This window comes from Marmota monax, unplaced genomic scaffold (assembly GCF_021218885.2).
Source record: "Marmota monax isolate L192 unplaced genomic scaffold, Marmota_monax_Labrador192_F-V1.1 WCK01_AAM20220418_F8-fsc00061, whole genome shotgun sequence".
Taxonomy (NCBI): Eukaryota; Metazoa; Chordata; class Mammalia; order Rodentia; family Sciuridae; genus Marmota; species Marmota monax.
In genome coordinates this window covers 10,971,997-10,999,944 of record NW_026695230.1, presented here as the reverse complement: position 1 = coordinate 10,999,944, position 27,948 = coordinate 10,971,997, and the positions used below count along the sequence as shown (strand labels likewise).

Genomic DNA, 27,948 nt, shown 5'->3' with positions numbered 1-27,948 from the left:
TGCACACATCTCCTTCATCTCCCTCTTCCCTTTCTCCTGCTCTTAAGGAGTTCATTGTTTGTTATTTCTTGTTTCACATCTGACTGGTCTTTTAAGAAAATATTTGTCACCCAGCCTATTAAGTCTATCTTCCTTTACGTTGCTTTTGTCATTTTGATGCTATTCTCATGATATGGAGGAAAGCATATTCTTTGAATTTCTATAATTTCTCCCTGATTTTCTGAAACAAATAACAAACAAAAACGTTGATTTTTACAACTGTGTTAGTATGAAGCAGACACCAAGATTAGATTGGCGAGGCAATTTCTGTGAAGGAAAAAAGGGAATAATGAAGTAGACGAAGGTGTGGAAAACCGTGTTCCAGTTTTGACATCTGAGAAGGAAAAGGAGGAAAGATTGCATAGGAAGAGATACTTAGGGAACCAAGCCTGAGTCACGACCGAGGAGCCTCCTGCACCAGTCTTGTTGTCCTCAGTCTCAGCTAGGGGTAGCTCAAGGGAAGCGTTGTCTCTGCAAGAACATGGTGGAATTCCAGGGGGCAGCAACTGGAGGTCCCAACAGCTCTGCTTCCTGTTTCGGGAACTCTGGTGACCATACATGTGCCATGTGAACAGGAAGCTGGGTTGGAGAACCACTCTCCTATTGGTGGGAGTGGCTAATATGGCCCATGTATCCTTGCCTCAGGCTTCCAGTTTCATTAGTTTCAGTGAGGTCCTGCCCACATTAGAGATGGAAATAGGAAGTCAGATTCACAAAGGACGTGGTTCAGTCCCCCGCATCCAGCCCCACCCCCTCAGACCACATGTCAGATATTGGTCAGGTTTCTGTGTCTCAGTTTTCTCAACTGTGAAATGAGGGTTGGACAAAAGTCATCTGAAGCCCTTCCAACTCCAACATGTGATATTTAGGACTTTGAAGATTTCAGTGGAGTCTGATCTCATATCTTTCCAAATGTATACTGTGGAAAAGATGCTTACAACTTTGTGTGTGTGTGTGTGTGTGTGTGTGTGTGTGTGTGAGAGAGAGAGAGAGAGAGAGAGAGAGAGAGAGAGATTTGATTCACTAAGATATATCTAGAGTGTAATTACTGTATATATGTGTATAGACATTAACATGAAATTATTCTCATACATAAATGGTCTAATATTAGCAGCTGATTGAAAAAGACATTGGGTTTGAATTGTTTAATGTAATGCTAATTTGCTTCAAGTGCAAACACTAATCAGGAACATTAGGTAATTATCATTTAGGTACAGGACCCCAATACATGAAATCTGCATTTTCATATGAGCATTGGTATCAAATGTGTAGCTGCTTACGGTAACAATAGGGAAGGATTCTAAGAAGTATGTTCATTACAGAGATTTTTAGTGACAAATCTTAGTTATTAAGGCTACTTACCTTTTGTTGAATCTCTTACAAGAGGCATCCATCATATCTTTGAGAATAATTTTTATATTTAATGTAGTTTTATTAAATACACCCTTAATCTTAGGCTGCACTCTGTAGAGGATTAGTAGGGTGTGTGTGTGTGTGTGTGTGTGTGTGTGTGTGTGTGTGAGAGAGAGAGAGAGAGAGAGAGAGAGAGAGAGAGAGAGAGAGAGAGAAATATGCTTGAGTTTGAATAAAAGAGGAAAAGGGAGAGCTGGATAGCCATTTACCTTAAGCCTCAAACCCTCTTATTTTCATCGTTTACCAGTGGGGAAACCAAAGTCTAGTGAGTTTATCTCAAAGGCCCAAGATCACAAAGTAATGGCTGTTAACAATTTTATTTTGCTTCCATGTGTCTGACAACTCCTTACTATATATTGACAATCTTAAGTTTGTCATAATCACCTTAAGAGATAGATGTTATTTCCAACATTTTACAGTTGAAGAAATCAAGGCAGAGAAAGTCTAAACTAAATTACTTTCTCTAGGGCACATAGACCAGCGTGGCAAACCCAGGACTGGAATCCAGTTTGGCTCCCAGAGTTCATGCTTTTTACGCATATGCTCACAGCATCAACATAATAAGTTAAAGGCAAGCAGGAGATGGAACTCAGATCTCCTAGTTTCCTTTTATTTCATTTTTGTAACACCAGGGTTATTTAAAAACAATCCCCTTTTTAAAATATTTTTTTTTAGTCATAGTTGGACACCATACCTTTATTTATTTATTTATTTATTTGTGGTGCTGAAGAAGGAACCCAGAGCCCTGCATGTGCTAGGTATGCGCTCCACTGCTGAGCCACAATCCCAGCCCCAACAATCCCATTTTAATATTTTTAAATAAACATGGCAACTGAAACCACACAAGAGGCTGCACTGAGCGCCCAGCTCTGCAGGTTTTACATTTTTGTTTGAGGCTCTTTCAGGCAGCTCTCCCTAATATCTCTATCTCCATCCCTCCCAGGAGAAACTTGAGCAACTGGCATTAATTAGCAGGTAGAATTCATTTATAATCAATGAGTCACATGCACCAAAGCTAATGGTTGATTATGAAGTGATTTCAAGATTCATAAAGAGCTTTTTTCCCAGAAATTACCTAAACTCTTCTAGGAATAAATCTTCATATGTTATTTACTAATGACTCTTTCATTTGCTTTCTTTCTTGGGCCTCCTGTATTTGGTCATTTCTAATCTCTTTCAACCAGTAGCCTAGAATCCTTTGACCTTGGACAATATGACCTTACTGAATTACTCACCTGGTGACAGAATTCCCAGTGTAGCTTTTTTGGCTACTTTATACACCCAGTGAAAATGTTTCCCAAGCAGTAATCTCTGTCGAGTGCTTCTCTTGCGTTAACCATTGAAATTATCACCCAGCTGGAGTTCACCATTGGCTAATAGCCATCCAAAATGGGCAAATTCTTTGACCATAATTGTAGTAACTCATTGGTTTTCAACTTGTTTACTTAACCGATGGTTTCTGTTTTCACCGGAAGCCAGTAGCACAACAAAATGGTATTTGCTGAGCTTATCGATATTGAGAGCTGATTTTCTGATGGGGTAAATTTGTTGCTCATTCCCAAGACTTTGAAGTGATTCATATCTCTGATATAGAGCTCAGCTGTCACCCTCACCCATGTCTTTCCCCAAATCATATCCTTGGTGACCCCGGAGTGCGGTAGTGGATGGGGCAGGATTATAGGTTCCAAAATGGCTATTGGGAGCATGGGCCACTGGTAATCCATTAAGGAAGATGAGGGGAAGGCACATGGGTGTGAGTAACCAGCTTACTTCTCTCTCTCTTCCTAGGCATTGGTGAGAAAAATTGATGCCTCGGACAATATCTACACCACAGAGTCTACCACAGGCAACCTGTTCAGCCTGACCCAGGAGGGGGCTCCTTTGTGCCGCATCATAGCCAAGGTGAACTTTGTAGTCAGGGACCAGAATGGCAAGCCTCGGGAAAGTGAGAGGAAGCTCCCTTGTTCAGTGAATGGGTGGAAACAACTGGCTCAAGAGGTCCATCTTGGTTGGGAATTAGTTTGCTATGTGACCTTGGGAGAGTTGCCTCTCCTAACTGGCCCTTGGTGTTTCACTTTAATAGGTGGATAGTCCCTGTGATTTCATTTTCAACTTGAGACAAAAAAAAAAAATGGTATCCCCAGAACCTCCATTATTTTATTTGTGCAGGGTCAACTTCTTTCCCTATCTCCACTCATTGATTTTCCTTCTTGAAACTGTGGTGTCCCTGGTGTCTACATGGTGATGTACTAATACAAAGACCATCTGGCATGTAGCATTTTAGAAGATAGATTGGCTTTATGTGGCTTCCTGGCATCATGGATATAAGAAATGTAGTATCTCAAACTAGTTCAAAGGAAAGTTTTTTATATTGTTGTCTATAGAGTTAAGCCCTATTTACATCTCTTAATCTTGTTATCATAACAACCTGTACCCCATAATAATTATTAGTAGTGTTATTGGGAGAAATAGGAGGGGAACATATCTATAAACATGACCTTCACCTCAAATTCAGAGGCATGTGTTCTCAAGGGTCCCATCCCCAAAATCCCTTTACTCAGCTCCTTGCTGGATTCCCCAAAATGCCTTACAGCTACTTCAGTATTACATGAGGGAAAGATGAAATAAAAAAGGACACTGGCTTCATAGATTACAATAGGGGCCCTAATTAATTGACTTTGTGGTTAATTTGCTCTTGATTATGGCCTCTAAAACCTTAGAGCCCAATGTAGGCAATTTGATAGCTCTAGGATCAAAGTAAGGTCTGTTTGTTCTTCTTTTTCACTTGTGAAATAATATCACCAATGGATATAGAATGAGGGATCTAATTGGAATCAAGTTGTGTCTTTCAATAGACTTATGACACCAGTCCCAGGAAGATGCTCTATTTGGATGATTCCGAGGCATCACAATCCTTTAGAGCATTTGTGGAAAACACAAATACTTTTACTCTCCCTCCGCCCAAGATTTACTGAGAACCTGGGCTAAGACTTGGGAATCTACATTTTCAAGCATTGCAGGTGATTCTGAAGCATGATCAGATACTCAGATTCACTGCTCTCAGCCTTTAAAGACACTTAGAATAACCAGGGTAAACACTTGCCAATGCTGGTCAGCAGAGAAGTGAATTATACATAATAGCAGTAGCTAACATTTGAGTGTTGCTGTGCACTCTACTTAATGGCTTGTAAACCTTATTTCTTTGGAAACAAAACCATCCTGTGAAGTGGACAGTTTCCATATGTTCCCATCTATAATTGAGATCATGATCTGAGGGACTTGTCCAGGGTCACACAGCTGATAAAGAGTAGAGTCAGGGGGCTGGGGAAATAGCTCAGTTGATAGAGTGCTTCCCTCGCATGCACAAGACCCTGGGTCCAATCCCCAGCACCACAAAAGAGTGGAGTCAGAATTATAAACCAGGTGTCTTTAGTTCAAAATTCATGGTCCAAAGCCCATAGTGGTGACTCGTGGTTCAGTCTTTGGCTCTTCCAATTTTAGGGCCAAAAGTCTCAACCCCAGATGCCCACTAGAATCATGAGGGAGCTTTAAATAATTTCTGAATTGATTTGTCTGGAGTAAGGCCCGGGGCAGATATTTAGCTTTCCAGGTTCCCTGCCTCTTGGGTTGAGGTCGCTACTCTCTTTGGGAGGTATTTAGTTAAGATGTGACCCACAAAGCTTATGGTGGTATTGGGGTCTGGGGCAAAGGGGATTGGAGAAGGTAGCATTGGCCCTTCCACCTTCAAATATCCTGTTTTTCCACCATTCATCTTGGTTGAGAGGGTTCAGTCTTCAGAGATCTGTTGTGGTGCTGTGGGGGACCAGAGAGCCGTTGCAACCGATCTCTGATGATTAGGTTCAAATAGAAGTGAGCTGAACTTCTTTTGGAACAATCATTTTCCATTATTCCAAATGAATGACAAATGGCAGCTGAGTTTGGGTTGCAGGAGTGGAGCTGAAGCCTAGAAGGGGTGAGACTTATTCTCAATGGCAGAATGGGGCCGGAGGTGTTTTGTTTTGAGAAGAGGACTTAGAATTTCCTGGGAAGGAGACTCTACTTGGCATAGGCTCTGAAGCTCTGGGTGTTCTGCTCCAGGGCCTGGATACTCCACCTGCTGGTTGACATTGAGGGCTCCTACTGCCTGCCTTCATTTGTGTTCCTCTTTCAGGAAAGCAGAGAGAGGACATGCATTTGTGCCTAAGCCTAGTCTCCTCTGAGGACCAGGACTCTCCTCTGGCTAAAGACTGATTCCAAAAATTCCCAGTGGTAGAAAGCAGGGGAGAAAGGTCTGGGTAGGGACCAGAGTCTCCTCTTCTCCCAGTTCTACCATTAGCTCACTGGAGGAGGTTGGCAATGTCAACCTGAAGAGGCTGAACTCTTTGATACTTTGAGACCTCCTGAATCTGCCATGCTCTCCGACTTCCCTGGTATTTCATTACCAAAGTAATGAAGCAATTTTAATTTTACCCTAATCCATTTTTAAACAGAAGGCTTTGGTGAACTGTTTTCCACATTTAGTCATCACTCCTCTATTTCTGTCTAGAGGCTCCTTACCTATTCCACCCACTCCTTAGCTACTCAAATATCCCCCGTGTTCTCAACACCATCCCTGAACTCTCATGAGCCATAACCAGTAGTTTTAAAGATTCATAGTGATCCTTTGATTGTTATGTGGGCCACACCTCACTGGAGCCTACCCAAGAGAATACACGAATCTTATTGAGCATTAACCAGAATAACAATCAGAATTCCTATATGTTGGTTGCTTCCTATGTGCCAGGTTCCGTACTGGCACTTTCTGCACAGTTACCCCTCTGAGATGGTATGGTGGCCCTGACGTACAGATGAGGACTCCAGGACTCTCAGTAGTTGAATACCTTGTCCAGCTGACATTTGAAACCAGATTTGTCCAGCTCTGGAGTCAATGCTTTTTTTTTCCCCCACCAGCTTAATTGGCTAAAATCTGGAGTCCTTCCCTTTCCAGGTGAAGCCTTTGCTACAACAGATCAGTCTGTCTGAATCAGTAGCTCTTCTTTCTCTGCTCCTGGTGCAGAAATCCAAGATCGGCTGACCCACTCCAGGTGCAAAGCTGATGACAGTGAAGACAGGAATCGGGAAGAGGAGTAAGAGAACTGAGATTTCTATGGCTGTAGATGGTCAGCCGTGATGATGATGGTGGTGATGACAGCTATGGTAGTAGAGAAAAAAAAAAAACCCATTAAAGTGTGCTTTTAAAAAAAGTGCTCTATAAACAGCACTTACTGTGATGTTCTAAGTGCTTTATACAAAATAACTTATTTAAACCTCCTGCTAGCACAATTCACAAGAGCTAAACTGTGGAGCCAACCTAGATGCCCTTCTGTGGATGAACAGATAAAAAAAGTGTGGCATATATACACAATAGAATTTTACTCAGCAATAAAAGAGAATAAAATCATGGCATTTGCAGATAAATGGATGGTGTTGGAGAAGATACTGCTAAGTGAAGTTAGCCATTCCCCAAAAAAATAAATGCTGAATTTTTCCTCTGATATAAGGAGGCTGATTCATAGTGGGGCAGGGAGGGAGAGAATGGGAGGAATTGATGAACTCTAGGTAGGGCAGAGGGGTGGGAGGGAAAAGGAGGGGGCAGAGGATTAGCAAGGATGGTGGAATGTGATGGACATCATTATTCAAAGTACATGTATAAAGACACGAATTGGTGTCAAAAACACTTTATACATGACCAGAGATATGAAAAATTGTGCTGTATATGTGTAATAAGAATTGTAATGCATTTTGCTCTCATGTATTTTTTTTAAATAATAAAAAATAAACCTCCTGCTCATCCTTTGTGGTAGACAGCATCCACCCCATGGTACAGGTGGGGGAGCTGAGACAATGAGAAGGCCATTTGGTTGGTAAGTGACAGAATTGGAACCCGGCTGTTTAGCATTATAGGCTGTGCTCTTGGTTGTGTTCCGAATCCCACTCAGCAGCAGGTCCTCCACTTTTCCCTCCTCCTTTCCTTCCCTCTCACTCTTTTATCCGTTTGTCCTCTTCCCACAGACCTCCCATGTCCTTCACTACTTACTCAACCCACTTATTATCTCATCTGATACTCCAACAATCTTTTGATGTGTTAGAATTTATTTCCCATCTTTAAGGCAAGGAAACAGATATTCAGGGGTTAAAAAAATGTAAATAACTTAGGTCACACACATTAATGCAGAGATGGGATTTTAACTGCGTATGCTCACTCCAAATCATTATCTCGACCTTCTTGTGTCTCTGGTCTTTGGGATCCCATAGACAAAGGGTTAAGAGCAGAGAGAAGGTGCATGATACCTACTTTATTTCTAGCCTAAAAGATGCTGAGACTAGTTCCTCCAGCAGAGTCACTGGGTGAGGGTGTCTAGTCCTGACAGTGAGGCAGGAACTGGGAGTCCCTGGCACACCTGCCTAGCGCTCTCCCCTCAGATGCTCAGTAAATGTGACCAACTTTGTGACACATGTGAGCAGTTTCTCCCAGTGACCTTCCTCTTTTGGGGTCTGCTGTAGTCTCTTTTTGGGTCATTAATCTACTTAAGCTGCCTTCAGGAGGGAACTTGGGCAGCCCATCTGAAATCTGTCCTCTCAATCTCTGGATACTCTGAAGACCAAGGACGATGCCCAAGCTTCCCTGAGATAATGGTGGCCAACTCCATCCCTTCCCCAGAGCTGAGCATGAAAACTCCCCTGTGCTTCATTAAAATTATCCCCAGCTCTTCTCTTATTCCTGCTACCACCAGCCTCCACACCCCATAAGTGGCCTCTGCCAGCTTTAGGACAGCTCATCCCAAGCTTGTCTGAATAATTCATTCTGTTATAGAGCTCGGCTCGGAGCCCAGAGCTTTCTATAAAATTAAACAAGCTCCAGCCAACAGTGTGTTCTGTTAGCTCAGGCAATTCCCAGTCTTGCTCCTGGGTGAGTGCCATGCTCCTATTCTGAATGGGGGCTCCAGTGTGGTCAGTGTGGTCCATGAGATAATTCACCTCAGCTCCTGTGGCCCCTTCCTCCCCTGGCCTTCCACGTGTCCCAACTCTTGATACATCTTCCATGAGGCCATGAGGCAACCATCTAGCCAGGAAGCCTTCTGTCTAACCTGACCCTCCTACCTCGGTCTAAAACATGGGGCCAGGCCCTTCTGCACACAGTGGCTTCACTGCTACCCCTATTGCTTAGTCATGTAGCTGTTATGACTCATTTTTAGTCAGTGCTAAGCAGCAGCAGAGCCAGGATTTGGACCAGAATCTCCTTAGACTGGATCCAAAATTTTCTCTTTCCTCTCCCAGTAGCTAAAAACACAAATAAGGACCTTTGTCACAGGCTTTGGGAAAGAATGTAATGAGGATCCAGTGCAAATGTGTGCAGGGGAGCAGGCAGACCTGTGCTGGTTTCAATGCTTCCTGAGCCAAATGGGGGCTGCCACATCTATCCTGGCATTCTTCCTCCTGCTCTTTGGCATCGTTTCTTCATTGTCTGCTCCAGATGGCAACATCTGTCATCTATTTATTGAAATGATATTTGTTTAACTGAGATGATCAAACATAAATACATAAATAAACATATCTCCATATGTATGAGCATATATTTAATCTGGAGGGAGGCTTTTAGTGGCCAGCAGGGCTGGCTAAGGAGAGCTTAGGAGTCCTGTTTCTTTTCTTCTCACTTTAAAGGGTAACTTGATTGTTCCTTGATTCTGAGTAAGGTCTTTATAGAGAACCCTTATCAGATGTCCTGTGAGCAAGTGTGAAGGTAAGGTTAAAGGATTATAGGACAAGGAATTGGAGGCATAGGCTTCTTGTCTCATGCTAGACAAATTTTTATTATGGAAGTGATGTGCATATAAAATCGGAATGGTTTTCTCTTACCCCTTCTACAAACTCCTCCCAGGTAGTGAGAGCCTCCTGCTCTGCATGCTCTTAACCCTGCGCCCCCACCCTCTTTCGTTGTACCTTTACCCAGCTTTGAATCTGCTTTTAGAATTTCCTGCCATCCCTGCCGGACTATGAGTTCAGGATGGACAGGGCCTGAGGCAGTCCTGCTCAGGGCTCAGCACAGTGTCTGACACTGAAAATACAATGTCTTTGTGTTTTCAAATATATGAATAAATTTACCAGCAGTAAGGCAGGCCCCTTTCCCACCAATCCAACAGCCCCAGAGGGAAGTAGAGTTATAAAAGTTTGTGGTCAATCTTAGTTGATTATAAAATGTCAGAAGTTATCCACTTCTCCATAGTTAGGTGTGTTTACCCTAACCCCTGCCGTGATCAGCAGCAGAACTCTTAGAGCCAAAAGAGCGCATAAGCCTATGTTTTTGGAGTGGAGGGAGAAAAGGGTCTGGGCCTGGGTTGTCTTGGTGCAGCTGTACTGGGCTGCAGTGGTCACGGCTTCCTCTGCCAGTGGTTAGTTTGCTGTCCTTCCAATCATTCGCTGCTGCACCCTCGGTCAGCACAGGATAGAGCTTGGCACATAGTAGGTGCTCACTATAATTTTTGGTGGTCAGAGTTCTTAAAATTCTGATGGGAGATGGTATTTTGGTGAACTTACCTTCTTTCTGTGACATTTTGTTCAGTTTTGGGAGCAGCTGCAAAGGGCTTAGACTTGGGAGTGATGAGGTTAAGGGCCAGCGTCCCAAGGCTTCAGGGGAGTGGTTGATGCTGTGTTAGTGCTGCCACCTCCAGGCACCCTTCCAGCCCCCAGGGAAGAGGGAGAGGGAGGGAAGGAATCAAAGCCAGAGGCAGGGAATCCAGCCTCATGTGCTCTGGAGGCACAAGGTGGGCTTGCCTTTGGTTTGCTGGGTATTGCGAGTCCCCCGTGTGATCTGTTATACCAGGCCAAGGTGGGCTTCAGTGGTTAGTATAGAATAAACATGACCAGTTGCAGGGCACCTGGAGGAGGCACTCCCTCTCCCAGATTCCTGCCTAGCAGTGTGGTGTGGATGTAGGGTGGATTATCTTACCCATGTGCACTTCAGGATTTTTTTTCCCCATCACAGAGTGGGAATAAATTATGGTATGGTATAAAGGTATAAATAAACTTCATCTTGCCTGCCTGCCAGAGCAGTCAGAGTTGTTGAGGAGGAGCCTGGGGATTGCTGGCAGAGTGAGAACTAGCACTAGACTTCTAGTCTTCCGTTCCCTCCACCTGCCTCTGGTCTGTTTCTAGGACATGTTTTTGATGATTCCAGGCCTGCTCCACTGGAGGCTGCTGAGAGGGTGTGGCCAGGCGTCTGGGACCTATGTTGAATGATGTCAATCCTGGCCCCAGTAAAATGTTCTTCTGGGTCTCTGGCCCCCAAATCCCAGAAGCATCAGGGTGATCTCACCTCCAACTTGGACCATTAGGAGTCCGCATTTCTCTGTGCTTATGTGTATGTGTGGTGGTGGTGGGGGGTGACCCCAAAGCTGATCAACTGAGTGAGGGATTCCAGTTATTCTTGAGTCAGTACCAGGGAAGGTCCATGGTGATGTGTCATGTGACATTTTCTTTTTTCTTGGCAGGAGGGTGGGGTTGTAGCACTCTTCAAGGTCTGCCGACAGGACAATTTCCGGTGCTTGTACCCGCAGGCGCTCCGCACACTGGCCTCCATCTGCTGTGTGGAAGAGGGTGTCCATCAGCTGGAGAAGGTAAGGGTGGCTATCTGAGGTGGCATAAGCCAGGTGGGGGTGGGGCCAAGCCTCATAGTGGCCATCTGGGTCTCTTTATGGACCAAGTCACCTTTATCCTGTTTTCTTCCAGATGGCACACAGCGGAGGTTGCTAGGGGTGTTGACTGTGGGTCTCAATGTGGAGGTGAAGGGGAGAGGGACTAATGAAACTGATCAAGAATGGCAGGGTCCAAAGGGACACTTAGCACTTCCTAGGTGGGGAGATCACTGACTGAAAAGCCTGATGGATAGAATACAGCAGTGGGCAGGCAAGCCAGTACGGGGAGTGGTTGGTCCATCCATTGCAGCCAAGGGAAGGGGAGCCAGGTCCTTGGTGGACAGAGGGTCAAGAGCAGTGGATCACTGGGTACCCAGGCAATTCTGCCCCACTGAGGACTAGAGGGCCTGAGTGGGGAATCGGAAACCCAGGTCCAAGCAGTGACTGGGTCAATATGTCACAGGGAAGGGTGAAGTTGGAGAAGCAATGTGGTGTTCTGACAGGCCCCAGGGCCCCACTCAAGCCCAACCTGGGGAGACATGACATTCTGGCCATTCTCTACATCTACTCCGTTGCTGGGGCTGAGGCTGCTGCTTCCTCACACCTGAGAGGGTCTCAGCCTGCAGTTGGGCCCCCAGCGAATCTAGGTTATAGAGATAAAGAGGCTGGGCTGATGTTTGGGAATTTCTCAACCAAGTTTCAAGGAAAGATGCCAAAGATGCTGAATATTCTTATGGCGGAGAAGTGGGAAGGAGTGGTGTGTCCCAGGACAGTTGGGTGCCTGCAAGATTGGAGTATGAGCTCTCCATCTGTTCCTGGGAGTTGGTGTAAATGGGGATGGGGTGAGCAAAATGACCCTCTTCTTTTGCATCTGTGTCCTGCCAGCTGGTCCTTCCTGCCCAGACAATGCCCACCCTACCTCCAGCTTGTCTCTTTGGTTTGGACTCCTAGATTGTGCAGCAGAAAGTTTTCAATTCAGGAAAGAGCTGAAAACCTTTGTAGCTGGAATGGCTAGAGGCTTTTTTTTTTTTTTCTCATGCTGCTCAAAAAGCAGAATATTTTAGTGTCCCTATCACAGGCCATGGCTGGCCTGGGTGGTTGTCAGGCCTAGTGGGCTAAAGAAGTGTCAGACACTGAAGGCTGACTGTGCTGGATTAGTCTGGCCAATTATGCCCTCCATTAAAACCAGAACCTTGTGAGGTGAGCATCATTAACATCTAAAAGACAGGGCAAGGAAGTCTCAGATAGTTTATGTGACTTGCCTGAAGTCACATTCTGAATGCTAGAACCAGAATTTGGGCCTTGCCTGCCTGACCACTCCTGTCTACCTCACTGCTCTGCTGATTTAATGGATACACGAGAGCAGCAAAGTCCCTGCACCTTAACCCAGATGGCCTTGCTGCTCCTGACCTAAGTCCCAACCTCACCACTTCCAGCTGGTATAGGGAGGAGAGCGAAGCAGACCCTGTTGGCCAGGCAAGGGGAGCTGAGCAGTAGGCAGTGGAGGACTGTCCCATGACCACAAGAGACCACAGGAGGGAGGCCCCACCCCTGCTGGGTTGTTTCTGCAGGCAGCACCAAGGAGGCAGTTGTGGAGCTGGGTCCAGAAAGACCAAGGAGGGGCTCCCAAGCAGCTTCCAGGAGAGCAGAGGAAACCATTCTCCCCAAAGAAGAGGGACTCCACAGCTGGAGAACTGGCCAGGTCTTTAAAGAGCAGCCTGCTCAGTGAATTGGGGGATCCCGGAAGAGGAGGCAGTGTTCCTGAACCATACTTGGGAGGAGACTAGAGGAAGAAGATGAGGGCCAAGGAGGTAGTGAGGACCCTGAGCCATACTGTCTAATGGGGGCCCATGGACCTAACTCTGTTGAGGTGGACTGGTCATGGCAGGCTTTCTGGAGGACTGGAACTGGCCAGGTACACTGGCATCACCAAGAGGAATGACTGCAGGGTTGTGGGAGAGGCTGAAATTGGCCTAGGGTTGCAAGCCACTTCTCTGTGAACCTTGGTTTCCTCTTCTGTACAGTGTGGATGACACCTCCCTTGTGGGCTGCTATGGTGACGCAGAGTGACAATATAGTGGGTTTCCAGGCTGGTGCCTAGATGGGGGAAACACTCTGCCTGTGTCTGCTTTCCTTTCCTTCTCCCTGGCCTTTTCAAGGTGGTCTGGGGAAAACTCTACATTGCCCCCCCAAACAGCCTGAATGCTGGGGATTTTGCAGTAACCTTGGTAGAGGTCCAGCTGTGGTTAAAGGGAAGATCAGGGCCCTGGGACTGGAGGGAACTGGGGACCAGACATGGACTGGGAACTGCAATCCAGGTGAAGACTGGGTATATGAGGGTAGGACACTTGGCTTGAAGTGTCCCCCACCCCTTAAAGAAGAGGGACTCCACAGCTAGAGAATTGGCCAGGTCTTTAAAGAGCAGCCTGCCTGGGACAGTTCTGGTAATTTCTTCTTCCAGTCTTAGACCAGAGACAATCTCACTTTCAGAAGAGCATCCCTTCCCTTTGTTTTATTTATTTTTTCAAATAAGGAATTAGTTCACCCTGTTCTGGAGCCAAGGGGAGAGTTTAATGAAAATCGATAGAGAAATAAAAGATGAGCAGGGGAGGGGAGGAAGGCTCAATTTCAAATCCAGGAAAATCCCCAGGGTTGAGTGAGGGCTGGAAAAATTACTGTCTGTCTTTGTGCAGCTTCCTCATCCCAGACTCTCTGGGCTGGATGAGACACTAGACAGAAAGATCTGGACTTGGAGACAGAAAACCAGACATTCTAACAGGATGGAGGGGGTTGGGAGGCCCTGCAGCTCAGGCTGCTCTTTAAAACAGTCTCTCTGCATTGTCTGCTCCCCCTATAGCTGCAGATGGAAAGAAATAGTTCATTTTTTTTGCACCAAACTTTAGTTTTCCCATCCTTTGCCTGTTGGATTCTCACAGTCAATCTGTAAGAAAAATCACCTCCACCCCACTTTATAGAAGAGCAAGTTGAGGCTAGAAAAGTTAGGCACCAGGAGGCAAGAGTCTGGGTTGAGAACTTACTTTTTTGCTTCCATTTATAGGTGTCCTCCTCTTAGCCAAAAGGGGTCATTGACCAAGGCCTGCAGACCCCAGTGCAAGGCAGAGACTTTATCTTGTTAGAATGAGCTCTAATACTAAAGTGAGGCTGAGTGGGGGAGAGCTGGGCCATGAATGCTGGGTAAGGAGTCTTAGTTTGATCTGACTTGCAGCCAGTCCTTTTTCTTCTAGGAGTAGCTCCTAGAGAGGGAGACAGGCTGCTTTCGACAGAGGTCCTACATGCTTCTTCACAACTCTTTGGGGTTCAACCTACCTAGGCTTACAAGCTGCCTTCAGCCCTCATGCCTACCTCGACTGGCCTTCTACTGCTCTTGGAATAGGCCAGGCTTGTGCAGAGCGTCCCAGGATCCCAGGTCAGCTGTCTGTGTCACCACTCAGGCTGGCAGGCAGAGAGGAGTGGAGACCAGACCTATCACCTTCCCCAGCTTTGCAAGGGGAGGAGTCCCCACATGCCAAGTCCTCGGTGCATTTGCCTTAAAGTTAGGGGTGGAGGGGTTTAAGGAGGCCAGAATGTGAGTTAGGAACAGTGTCAGGCACACTGCCCTGCCTCCCCTCTCCTCTCTTCACAAGCACCCCTGAGATCATGAGCTTTAGTACTGTTCAGACTGAAGCAAGGCCCAGATGGCTAGGCACTGCACCCTATGTAACAGGTCTAAGCGGTAATGGGATGGAACTGCCAGGCAGTCTTGGTGCCTAAGAGCAAGTCAGTTTGCAAGAGCAGGCTCCAGCCTCGGGGGTTTGGTGGACTGCATGTGCTGTGCAACAGCGGCCCCTGGTGGACAAGAACATCAGTGGCAGTGTGATCAGGCTGCTTGGGGCTGCCTTCTGGAGCTGCTGAGGCTGATGGGCTGTGTGCCAGGATCAGCTGTCCGGGTCTGAGGAGAGCTCGCGTGTGGAGGGAGTGGAAAGGGGAGAAAGGATTTTAAAATTAAAGGCAATAGGGGTGTCTTTCTGGAAAGCCAGACTCCTCCAGGAGCAGGGTGTAGACAATCTTGAAATCTAACCTGTCCCAAACTTTCAGTCTTCCCCAGAGAGTCAGCCCTGTGCTTGCTTGAAGGAGAAACCATTTTAGGTCCCTGTCCCCACTGGGGAAAAAATTAAAAGTTAGGGGTGGAGGCGTTTAGTACTGTCCATCTAAACTAAACCCCTCCACCCCACCTCAGTCTGGCAGCTCTGCAAGCTTCAGCTCATTGCCTCTTTGGAAAACAGATGTGGGTTTGACATCCCACTTCACCTTGGCCTTGAACCCCTGAAGCACCCCTGAGCCCTGTTTCATCACAGGCAAAATCAGAGTGATGAGTCCTGCTTTCCAGGTAGGGATAGAAGTGAGTCAAACCTCCAAATGTGAATTTTTTCCCCCTCCCTCCAGATATCTTCACTAAAGGGGCTTCTTTGCTTGGAACCTCTGCCTCAGCTGAGGTGGCCCAACAGGAGTGTTTCACCTCCAGTTGTTGACATCAATGTCAGATCTAGCTGCAAGATTCTTTCCATCTGCTCTCCTTCCTTCTTGGTGCCCACACTGTGTGTGTGCCACTCCCGGAGTCCCATGCTGCCTGGCCCAGAGCTGTCTGGCCTCCTCCACCAAGAGGCACTACAGTGCCTACCACTTCAGCCCATTAGGGAAGTGGCTTTCACACACAGGTGAATCTTGTTCAGTGCATGACTGGATAAAAACTCTTTGTAAATTAGAGTATGGAGGCTTGGTGTGTGTGTGCATGTGTGTACACTTGTGTACCTGTGTGCACATGTGCATGCATACCCACGTCATTCCCTTTACTGGCTACAGGGCTGAAGCTAGAATGCAGAATATCTGACATCATTCAAAACAGCCTGGCAGGGCCTCTGCTGGCTAGGTCCCTGTATAAGGTGGGAGCATGGGGAATTCAAAGCTTATCAGAACCCTCAGCAAGGACAGTGTGTTAATCACCTTGTTGTTGCTGTGACCAAAATGCCAAACAAGAACAACTTAGATGAGGAAAGATTGATGTTGACTCATGGTTTCAGTTGGTGGCTGGCTGGCTCCATTGCTCTGGGCTTGAGGTGTGGCAGAACATCATGGCAGAAGGGTGTGGTAGAGGGAAGCTGCTCAGCTTGCAGTAGCTTGGAAGCAGAGGCAGGGAGGGGCGGAGGACAAGTTATAGTCCCCAGGGGCACAACCTACTTTCTTTAACTATGCCCTACCTGCCTACTGTGACCATTCAGTAGTCCATTCAAATGATTAATCCATCAGATGGATTGACTCACTGATGAGATTAGAGCCTGCATGATTCAGTCATTGCAAAAGCCCCATGTCTGGATTTTGCTATATTGGGGACCAAGTGCACAACACACGAGCTTTTCGGGAACATTCCATATCCAAACCATAATAGAATGGCTAAAATGCTTAGAAGTCATTCTGTGGGATTTTGCCTAAGTCCCCTTTGTACCAGTATCTCCTCTCTCTCTCCCCCTGCCACTCCTATGGTCCTGAGCCCAAGTTCTTAGGTCTGTGAGCAGACTTAGGAGGCTGGTGGGTCTAGTTGACCTCTGTGGGCCAGCTTGAGACAGGTGAGAGGAGGAACAGGCAGTTGAGACTGGCAGTGCCTCATGGATAGAAGCTGCCAAGTTGGGAATTTGTGGAGAGACCATGAGGCCAGTTGTTTGTTGCTGCTGTTTGCTAAGACACCAGAAAGAAGTTTCTTAATCCCTATAAATTTCACTTTTCTCATTTAATGGAAATTCTGCAGGTATTAGGTGGCATATGAAGTAATTTTTATAAGATGCAATGTGATAAACAAAAATTAGAGGGTATTGAACTGACTGGACTAGGAATTCTGGTTGGAGTATGTGTGTGGGTGCTCTTCTTCCAGGAGTCATTAGAAGAGAGCTGAGTACCTTTCTATCCCTATGAATTCATAATGGAGTCCTACATTTGAGAGGGTGTGTGTATGTGTGTGTGTGTGTGTGTGTGTGTGGTGGGATGAGAAGCTGCTGGCTTAAGTTAGTCACTGTTTGTTTCCTAGCTGGACCCCAAATAATCTGGTGAGAAAATAAAATAAATAAAGTCAGATATAAACATGATGCTATGGCTGGGGAGAAGGGAAGCTGTGTCCACAGGTCCACAAGTGAGAGTCACTCAGAGGACCCGAAAAGGTGCAGAGGTGGCACTTTTGACCATCAGCATTGGGTTCTAGAGTGGGGCAAGTATTAATTTAGAGAGGAGCAGGGGAAAGAGGTTTCTGGGGCCTGGAGGGACAATAGGAGATTGAGAGAGTGACTATAGGTAAAGGTTTGGGGCAAAATTTGAGTAGGGAGGACCCCTTACCTGGAAACAGCCTGGCACTGACAGCCCAGAGGGATAGCAGCCAGGCCTTAAATCATGGATCAGGAACCAGCATCTGCTGCCCCTGGCAGCAAGTGGTGAGCACCCAGGTAGTCTACAGAGACAAAGAGAGACGGAGTGAGGGAAGGGTTGTAAGAAAGAGGAAGAAATTATAGAGGGAGTGAGGAAGGGGAGATAGAATGACATGCACAGACAGTAAACATACAATTTCCAAAGGAGCGTTTCTATTAATCAAGTTGTTTGTGAATTTGTGATAGTTGGGTATGCAATCCCCTGCCTGTGACCGCCATGGGTGGTCACTCATTATGGTTTTAATTTCCTGATGAGTAATGATTTTGAACACATTTTCATATTCTTGATAGTCCATTTGGTTCTCTTCTTTTGTGAAATATCATGAGAATTTGGCTCATGAAAAACATTGGGTAGTTCGTCTTTTCTTATTGATTTATAAATCAAGAATAGACATACAAATCTCTCATCATATATATGTCATATATACATTTAGGTGTAGAGTGTAGGTGGGTGTGTGTGTGTGTGTGTGTAGAGAGAGAGAATTGATCCTGTAAGAAAATATATTGCCAGTCATCAGTCTGTAGTTTGCTTTTGCATTCTCTTAATTCTATCTTTTGATAAATAGAAATTCTTAATTTTCTTAAAGTCCATTTATTGGTCTTTCCTTTTGTAGTTAGTGCCAGTTGTATCTATTTAAGAAATCATCATTTTATCTAAAATCTTAAAGTTATTCTCCTATATTTCATTCAAGGAAACTTATAATGTTTTGCCTTTCACATTTTGGCTTATGATTCCCTTCAAATTAATTTTAAAAGTAGTGTTCAACATTCAGTTTCTTCCATATGGGTGCCCAGTTGAACCATTCATTGAAAAGACGACCCCTTCACCACTAAATTGAAGTGTTGCCTATGTTGCAAGTAAAGTGGTGACAAATGCTGAATCTGTTTCTGGACTTTATGTTTCTGTTCCATCAGTATTTTATGTCCATTCTTGTGCCAATATGGCACTGAGTCCCTTTAGTCTAATACACTTTGATATTTGGTCACATAATAATCCCCCCAATTTGTTCTTCTTTAAGATTATATTGTGAATTCTTAAGTTCTTTGCATTTCGATATACTTTTTATGATCAGTTTGTCAGTGTCCACAAAAACACCTGCTGAGATTTTGATTAGGATTTCTTCAAATTTCTAGATAAATTTTTGGATAATTGATATTTAAGCAATCTTCTTTCATAATCAATGAGCATAGTATATATCTCTACTTAACATAGACTATCTTTAATTTCTCTCCACAATCTTTTGAGTTTTCAGTGTTCATATTTTTTAAAAAAATATTTATTCCTAGCTATGATTTAAATGATAATGTAATGGTATTTTTAAAGTTTTCTAATTTTGTTGCTAATCTGTAGAAAATACAATTTTGGTATTGTATCCATTGATCATGCTAAATTCACTTATAAATTTTAATAGTGTCTATATTATTTAGGAATTTCCATGCACACAATCAGGCCATCTGTAAAGAATAGCAGTTTTGCATCTTCTTTTCCCATCATTAGTCCTTGTTATTTAATTTTCTTGTGTGATTGCATTGGCTAGTATGGTGTTAAATAGGATTTCTTTGTTTTGTTACTAATTTCAGGGACAATACTGTCAATATTTCATTCACTATTTCTTTATTGGGTATTTTATCATTATCATTTTAAAATTGAAAATTGAGACTCTGAGAAGGTGACAAACTTGCTCATTTTGCCAAGTCATCGAGTAGCCAGGCTCTTTCCACGTTCAAGGCTTTGCAACTTCTTTGCACCACAGGTACCTCTAGAACACCGTTGTTTAACACAAGATGTCCATTAGACTTACATACAGAGTTTTTAAAAATAATGATGCCAAGATTCTACCACAGACCAATTAAATTCAAATTTCTCATGATAAAGCCTGAATATTAGTAATTTTAAAACTTTTCCAGATGTTTCTAATCATCTGAGGACCAATGGTCTAGAATCAGTTTGGATTGAATTGAATTGAATTGAATTGCCCACCTGGGCACTGCAGTGCTTTGCTGAAAACTTGGGATCTCCTATCAGCATATGCCTAAAAGCCCTAACCCAAAGGGAAACCCGCCTCCAAATGTCTTCAGAGCATCTCTTTGAAAATCCACTTCAAGGAAAATCATCTGCTTCACAGGAAATTATTTTCTATTTATACTCATTCTTAAATGAGTCAAGTCACGATTTCTCTCCATCTAAATAACTTAGCTTTCTGTGCCTATCCATCTTTCTCTCTCTGCCTTGTTGACTTGCCCACCAAGCTAGTTATATAAGCCATTCCATCCATTGCTACAACCTCTATTACATGTTACTATTTGTATTTGTCCACTTTAGCACTTAGCTTTTAACAGAGGACTCTTGTTTGAAACAGCAGGAGTGGCGCATTCGGGAACATGTTTTGAGGGAGGATGGTATTATCCTCCAGAGGGCCTGCTTAGCTTCTGTAGCTTTCTGTTGAATACCAGCCCTGCAGCCATCTCCATAAAACAAGTTCCTCATTTTATAAAGGGAGCCTTTAACCCCTTGCTTTGTCATAGACTTTATCCTGAAAGTCGTTCCTATCTGGTTCACACTGCACAATTCCATTTCTGCCTCTGACCCATGAGCTCATTTATTCCACCAAATGTTTTGCCCTGTCCTTTGGCCTTTCACCTGTTTTTGCTTCCTTGGGCATGACCCTTTTTCCCCTCTCTGAATATCACTGAATTTTCCTTCTGAGTCTCCCCTAGATGAACTGATTCATCCTTCTTGGACTCATCAGCAGGATCCCAATTGCTTTGCAATTTCCACTTGTTTTGTGCTGTTTTAGAGCCTTTAGGTGTCTGAGTGAACAGAGAAGTGAAGGAGAAAATGTGGGGATCTCTAGGTTGTTGCCTCCCTTATGACTGAGTTTTCACTTCATTTACATGATTCTGTTTGGTACATGTCAGCAACCAACTCCTCTGCCTATCCCTAAACTCTAAACAAAACCAAAGCAAAATGCCCCCCAAACAAAACTAAGAAACAGCAGAGTGGCACCAGTGATATATGATGAGCCTTTGTGTACTAGCCTTTGTCCCTTCAATATTTGCATAAAAGCTGCCACTGACGCATTTCCAATAATCAGTAGGAGAATGCTGCTCATAAATCTGACTTGATGTTTTCTGTACACTCTGGGCTTCTCAGCTGCATGGGTTTCCTGTTCCTTCTCTTACTCTCTGGGGAAAATCTCCACATTTTCCAGCTCTTTCTGTGTCTAGACTCTAGGTGCATCAGCCCTGCTGCCCAGGTGATGACCAGGCCAGGCCATCTTCATCCCCACACACATACCCACCCAATGAGGAAAGTCTGGCCTCAGGCCCAGGCCCATCCCACTCCATGTAAAAGCTAATTATCTGTAAGTGCTTCCAGCAGCAATTTCTTTAGTGATTTGAAAGTGCTTTGATTAGATTGCTGTCTTGGCATAAAGTTTACGACTAGGGATGGGAAGTGGGTGGTTTGGGGATGGAGAGTTTCCTAACATAGGGCCAGTATTTGAGAAAGCTGGTCTCAGGGTGGGCTATTCTTAAGCCCATCATAGGAGCTGAGCTGAGCTGCCCCTGCTTGACCTGACCTCTCACCAGTTTCTTTCTTTCCTCTGAGAGAGGCACAGGGCAAGGAGTAGAGACCAGGATCGGATTCCCAGCTCTGACATTAACTTACTGTGTGGTCTGGGTAGTCTCCAATTCCCTGGGCCTGGGATTCCTCATTGTTTATCCCATACCTCTTCAGCTATGTGCAGGGAGGTGCTAAGGACCTAGAGAAGATTCATTGTAGGAGGTGCCCTAAGGGACTCAACTCTAGTCTCTTAGATTTGAAGGAATGGGCATGTAACACAGGTCATTTGACATACTACCTGCTGCAGTTGAGGTCAGACCTGAGTGGTAGCTGGGAGTACAGAGACCACTTCTGTCTGGGGAAGGCAGGTGACTTCTGACCTGGGGCTGAGATGGGAACGAGGAGAGAAACAGAGAAGATGACCACTCCTGTTTTAAGTGAATTGAGTTTGAGGTGTCCATGGAACATGCAGGCAAATTAATTTTGGAATTAAGCATGAAATGATCTGGTAGCAGTTTAGAAATATAGTATGGATCTTGGGCAAGAAGGTTGGGGCTGGAAGGTTAGGTTTGAGGGCCATGGTTGTGAGTCACTGAGGCCACTTGGGTTTGGATCCATTGTCTAATGAGGTATAGAATGTGCCAACAGTGACATCTGACACATGCTAGTTTAGTTGGAAGTAAAAGAGGGAGGCTGAGAGAGCAAGCAATGAGAATTAGCTAATTAGGGAGTAGGTGAACCCCAAAAGTCTAGTATCCTGCAGTTCTAGGAGGAGAGAGGGGCAAGAGGGGAATAATTCTCAGCAGGGGTAGGTAAGAGATGCCAAGGAAGAGGGGAACTGAGAAGCTGGGATTTGCTTTACACAATTTCCCAAATCCTTTGTAAGCCTCTGATTCTTTGCCTGTTACCTCCCTACTGCCTGTATTAGTTTTCTTCTCTCTATCTTATTTATTGTGACTTCATCTAGTTGCAGTACCTAGTTCAACACCTGTCACAATGTCGGAACTCAGTAAATATCTGCTGACAATATAAATGCAGAGATGGTGCTGATTTCCACTGTTTATCCTGCTAAGGGATTCTAATTGTTCATCTTCTGATTCCCAGTCAGTTAGGAATTTCTCCTGTTTTAAAAAGTCCCAGTTCTGGGATGTGTGATGATGCCCAAACAAGTGGGTCGACTTGTGGATCCTTACCTGTTTTACTTTGAATCTCAATGACCCCAAAGGTTCACTTGCTCAAAGCTTGTTTATTAGCCTATTGTGCTATTGGAAGTCATGAAACCCTTTGGAGGTGGGGCCTAGTGGATGGAAGTTAGGTCATCGAGAGAGTGTCCTTGAAGGGATTATTGGGACCCTAGCTCTTCCTCTCTCTCTTTGCTTCCTGGCTTCTATGAGGGGAGCAGGCCCTCTTCCATGTGCTCCCGCCATCATGTACTGTGCCACCACAGGCCCAAGCAACAGGGTCAAGCAACCAGGGTCTAAAACCATGAGCCAAAATGAGCCTTGCCTTCTTTTAAGTTGATTTTCTCAAGTATTTTGTCACAGTGATGGAAAACTAACACACTACCCAAAAGGCTGTTTTTCAGTGGAGTTTCAGTCCAAGAGTAATCTGCAGAAAGGGTCAAAGAGAAGTCCAGTAAGGAGTCTGGAGCAGACAGAAGTGAGGAGAGTTAGGGCTCAGGGTGCCAATTCTAGTAGCGATGACAAGGCCAGGTGGGGATGGGTGGATGATGTTACCACCATGTGGCAGGCATTGTATGTGCAGTCTCTCAATTAATGATTGTAATGGTCCTTCTGACGTTGCTATTTTTATCTCCATTTTATAAGAAAAACTAAAAGCCCTTTGAGATTGGTGGTGTTACCCCAATGTTTAGAAGCTCAAATTAGGTAATAAAATCATTCATTTAGTAGAGGACAGAGGCAGAATTCTAACTCCAGTGTCTGAGCATATCTTGATGCTGTAGGAATTGGCTCAGGAGCTGGAAAGCCCACAGCTCAGGGGTGTAAGGTCCTTCAGTGGCTCCCCCTGTGGTGAGTTGTGCTGCATTGGAACTGCTGAGATGCCAGTGGATACAGAGATCAACTTGGACTGGCAGCAGACTGATGGCAGCAGGCTAAGTGGCAGGTCAGCAGCATCAGAACCAAAGTCCAAGGAAATCTGGCCCCTATGAAAAGCCACCAAATAGAAAAATGAGCAAAACTTACTAACAGGTAATTCATAGTAGAGGAAATCCAACTTGTAATAATCAAAAGCCAAGACAAAGCAAAGCAAAATGAAATAAAGTTTCTCAATCTTGTTGGTAGTGGAGACATACAGGTTAAAATACAATTTTTATACCCATTAAATTGCCAAAAATTAAAAAAAAAACTTGAAAATACCAAGAACTACTGACAAGGTGGTAAATAATTTTAATATATTTCTGTTGAGAGTATTGCTACTCAGATCATGTTGCAAAAATAAAGAAAAGATGTGTAAATTCTATGCCCTAGGAATTCCACTCCTAGATTGAGACCCCTAGTGGAAATGGCACTTATTCACCAGAAGACATTTAGAAGAATGTTTTTAGAAGCACTGTCAATTGTAGCAAAAACTGGGAAACCAGTCAAGTGCCCATTGACAGAAGAATGAATAAATGAATTGCAATCAATTTATGTAGCAAAATACCGTACAGAAGTGAAAATAAATGGACCACAGCCGTGTGCAATGATAGGAAGGAGTTTCATAAACAATCTATCTAGGGAAGAAAGCAAATTGGTATATACAGTATGATACCACTTGCATCAGTTACAAAATCTTGTAAAACTAAACAAAATACACATTCAAGAACTCTGAAGAAAATAAGGGAATGATAAACACAAAATTCAGGGTAATGGCCTATCCAATAGGGGAAAGAAGAGAAGATAAGAGATTAAAAAAGGTTGGGGGGGGGGCTCTCTCTTTATTTTAGAGCTAATATTAGAATTTCTGGTTAAGTATAGACATATACATATGTAGGTGGTCATTTTATTATTTGTTATCCCTTGTAAATTTATATATATATATATATATATATATATATATATATATATATATATAGAGAGAGAGAGAGAGAGAGAGAGAGAGACACTATTTTGAAGAGATGATATATTTCATAAATAGTACACTACTAGAAGAGCTCTGGCACATAGTTAACAAATTTAGAAGGAATTCAAGACAATAGGCAATTGATAATTATAAAACCAGAACCCCACAGGCCCTCTAGGAAACCAGAGGGCAACAAAAAAATCAGGTCCACATCAGTCTGAGGTCATTTTCCTGGGGTTGAGCATCTGTGGAATTTATGTTTTGTTGTTGGCTATTTCTCCACTGATGTCCTGTCTGCTAACTGCCTTTTCTCTCAATATCCTTCCATCTCCGTTTCCATTTCTCAACTTTTACTAGTCTACAGGGAGATAGACTTCAAGTCTACAGTGCGTCTTTAAGTCTTAGGTCAGATTTTACTTCCCTGCATTTGTTTCTCATTTACTGAAAACCCAACATATACCAGGCCTGGAGCAGCCCAAAGCGAACAAGCTGTGGTCCTCAGGCTTGCAGGGCTGTCAAGGGGACAGGGGAGCCAGACAGACAAGAGCTGAGACCCACATCACAATAGTGTTTCTCCAAATTGCTGGAGCATAAAGTTCAGTGTGGCCATGTTAACAAGCAGATTCCCAGGCCTCCTCCAGATTCTGGCAGAGTAAGTCTGGGTCTGGGACAGGATTCTGCTTTTAAGGAATCTGTGGTTTGTTTTATGCAGCTGGGCCACCAGCCCCACTTGGAGAAACAGGGCCCTTCAGTGTGATAAATGCAATGACGATAGCAGATGTAGTGGGCGTGGGAGCCCAGATGTGGGCCACCTCCCCTGCCGGAGCGTGGGCTGTGTTAAGTTAGGGGTGGTTTCCAGGAGGCCTCTCTATAGTGCACCAAATCACACAGCCTCATGATGTTATCTGTAGATGTGAGTCACCCCCTGCACTGCAGGGCTATCCCCCACCTCCTCGCCCAGATTGCTATTGCCACAGCACGAGATCTGGCACACAATATGTGCTCAGGGGAGTTTCAGAGCAACATTCTGGGCTAGGAAGCAAGCTTGGTGCCTGGGTCTTGGGTGGCACCAGGCCTTGGGGACCATTGATTCCTTGGTCTTTCTGATGGGTTCAGATTGGTCTATCTCCAAGCATGTGCTGGGGACCAGGACAGGATGCTAGTTTGGGTCTGACTGGTATTGCCAACTGAATCAGGGGACCAGGATAGCAACCCCATGTGCAACCAAGATGAGATCAGGGAGACTGTATTAATTGAGAAATGTCTCCATTAGAGATGCTATAGCTCCTTAGCAACAGACTTGGTTTGTACTGGAAGGAGGAAAGGGGATGAGAGCCAGGTGATTAAAAGGTTTCTTATGTTGGCTGTGGAGCTGCTTCCTGTTTCTAGGCCCAGAGTACCCCCTGTTTCCTTCTCTGGGGCCCAAATAAGGCCCTTCTCCAAGGGCCTGTTAGTCAAGTACCTGGCATGGATCCAGTCCTCCTGGGGGCTAGCTGGCTGCTGTTTGTTCCCTTTTATTAAGCACATCCAGGTGAGTTTTATTGCGGACAGTTCCCTGGGCTCCTGTTTCCACATTTGTCTCCTCTGAGTCTGAGATTGCCAAAGGCTTTCACAGCTAATGGACCTTACAGCTCCCAAGAGCCATTTAAGGGAGGCACAGAACTCAGTGGTGGTAATTAGTCAAACAAAAGTCAGACCTCTGGAGACCCACTGGAGCTGAGTGGCAGGCAGTAAGAAGACAGGGACAGGAGGCTCAGGGCGGAGGCAGATGTGGGGAGCAGCAGCACAGGCTTCTCCTCCTCTTTCCCTGCCCCATCCCTACCTCCCACTCATGATCAGAGAATGGATCTTTGGGGCTTGGAGGCATGATTCTCAGGCAGGCGGGTGTCCAGGGGCATTTGAGGGACTGCAGTAGCACTGCTGAGCTAACTGTGACAAATTATTGCCCCTTTTTGCTCCAAGTCTCACCTAAACCCTTTGTGAAGGCTGAATTCTGAGTTCTGGTGCCACTTCTCAGGATGACAGTACAATGTCCTGTTCAAAACCCATTTTTTAAATAATATAATTTTCTCTGTTAAAAATAATTTACAGCTTCAGTAACCTACTCAGTTGTCATCCACTGAACTTTGCCTCCAATATATTTCTATATAATACTGGGTTTTGAAGCCAGACCATTTGGGTTCAACTCCTGAACCACTGACTTAGACTTAACTGTCTGGGGCAAGTCAGTTAACCTTTTCTATGTCTCAGTTTCCTTGTCTGATCTCAACAGGCTATTGCAAGGAATCACCGGTACAATAACATACACACTCCACTTAGTGTGGAACCTGGCACCCCATAAGCACTTGGTAAGCAAAAGCTATTATTATACCAAGAGCAGGTCTGACAGGGGTGAGGGAGGCAGGGCTGAGAAATGGAAGTCTTTATCTGCCTATTATGTCTCTCCAGACCTAATTGCTCTGGTTGAGCAGAAAGAATAAGGCTTCTATGGAAGCAGTTCTCTTTCTATGGGGCAGATGGCAGAGGACTAGGTAGAGAAGGAACACATTGATTTCAGCCTGCTGCTAAATGTTAAGGAGAGGAAGGAGCCAGAATTTCTCAAACATCTCTTCTAGATAAGTATTGCCTGCTTTTTTTCTTTTAATTTCCCAACTCCCTGTGGAAGAGGGAGGGAATAGTCTCAGAGAAGTTGAGTGACTAATGCTAAGTTACACAGCATGGAAGAGACCAGGATTGGAGTTTTGAGATGAGAGATTCCTAGGTGAGTGTTCTTTCTACTACATTTTATTGTGGTGTATAACATTATACTGTCATCCTGAGAAGTGGCTCCAGAACTCAGAGGATTCACAAAGGGTTTAGGTGAGACTTGGAGCAAAAAGGGGCAATAGTTTGTCACAGTTAGCTCAGCAGTCCCTCGATGTCAAGTCCCTGGACACCTGGCTAGTTGTCTGTATCTTCAAAGCTCATGGGAGGGCATTTATCTCTGCTAGACTCAAGGAAAGACCTGCAAGTGTCAGAGATTGGGTCACCCAGGGGGCCGCATCACCTTGGCTGCACATTGGGTCCAGCAGTGGCCGTCCGGGGGTTCTGAGTCTATCTCACTATGGACATAAGCAGTGGTGCTCGTAGGATGCACAAGGAAGCTGCCTCTCTCCATCTGCAGGTGGATGGTGTTCTGTGCTTGGCCGACATCCTGTCTGATGACAGCCACTCAGAGGCCACGCGGGCTGAGGCTGCAGCTGTTGTGGCCCAAGTCACCTCTCCACATCTGCCCTTCACCCAGCACCTCAGTAGCTTCCTGGAGAGCATGGAGGAGATCGTAACAGCTCTTGTCAGTGAGTCTCCTGGGTTGGGGGACCCCTGGGTGAGAGGGCATTGGCACATCAGTCTTCAGGAAAGCCTCTTGTTGGTTGCTCACCCAATCCCAAATGTCTCTTGCATAGATGGCCACATTTGCTGAAGCGCTACCATTAATGGAGCAGGGTCAGGCTTTCAAGAGCTCCATGGTGAAGTCTCCTGTTAAAATGGCATGCAGTCCTCTAAGAAGCAACTTGAATGGATTAAATGGCCTTTCAGAGGGAGTCCAGGGAGCAGTGGGGCCTAAAAGTTTCCCACAGAGACTCTAATAGGCTTTTTTCCTAAAATCTCATTGTACCAAATCAATTTAGCAGTAATGACTGGAGCAGGTGACATCTCCAAGAAAGCATACTCCCCACCACCTGTTGCAGGA

At 44.9% G+C, this 27,948-nt stretch overlaps 1 protein-coding gene across 4 annotated transcripts in view; it reads left to right on the top strand.

Annotated features, from left to right (window-relative positions):
- Insc (INSC spindle orientation adaptor protein) overlaps positions 1-27,948 on the top strand; it is a 312,207-nt gene that overhangs the window by 69,764 nt on the left and 214,495 nt on the right. For all 4 annotated transcript variants that reach the window (XM_058576933.1, XM_058576934.1, XM_046438204.2 and 1 more), the window contains exons 6-8: positions 3,241-3,354; positions 10,980-11,105; positions 27,382-27,553. In XM_058576933.1, coding sequence (XP_058432916.1) covers positions 3,241-3,354; positions 10,980-11,105; positions 27,382-27,553 — 412 coding nt within the window. The remainder of the gene's footprint in view (positions 1-3,240; positions 3,355-10,979; positions 11,106-27,381; positions 27,554-27,948) is intronic.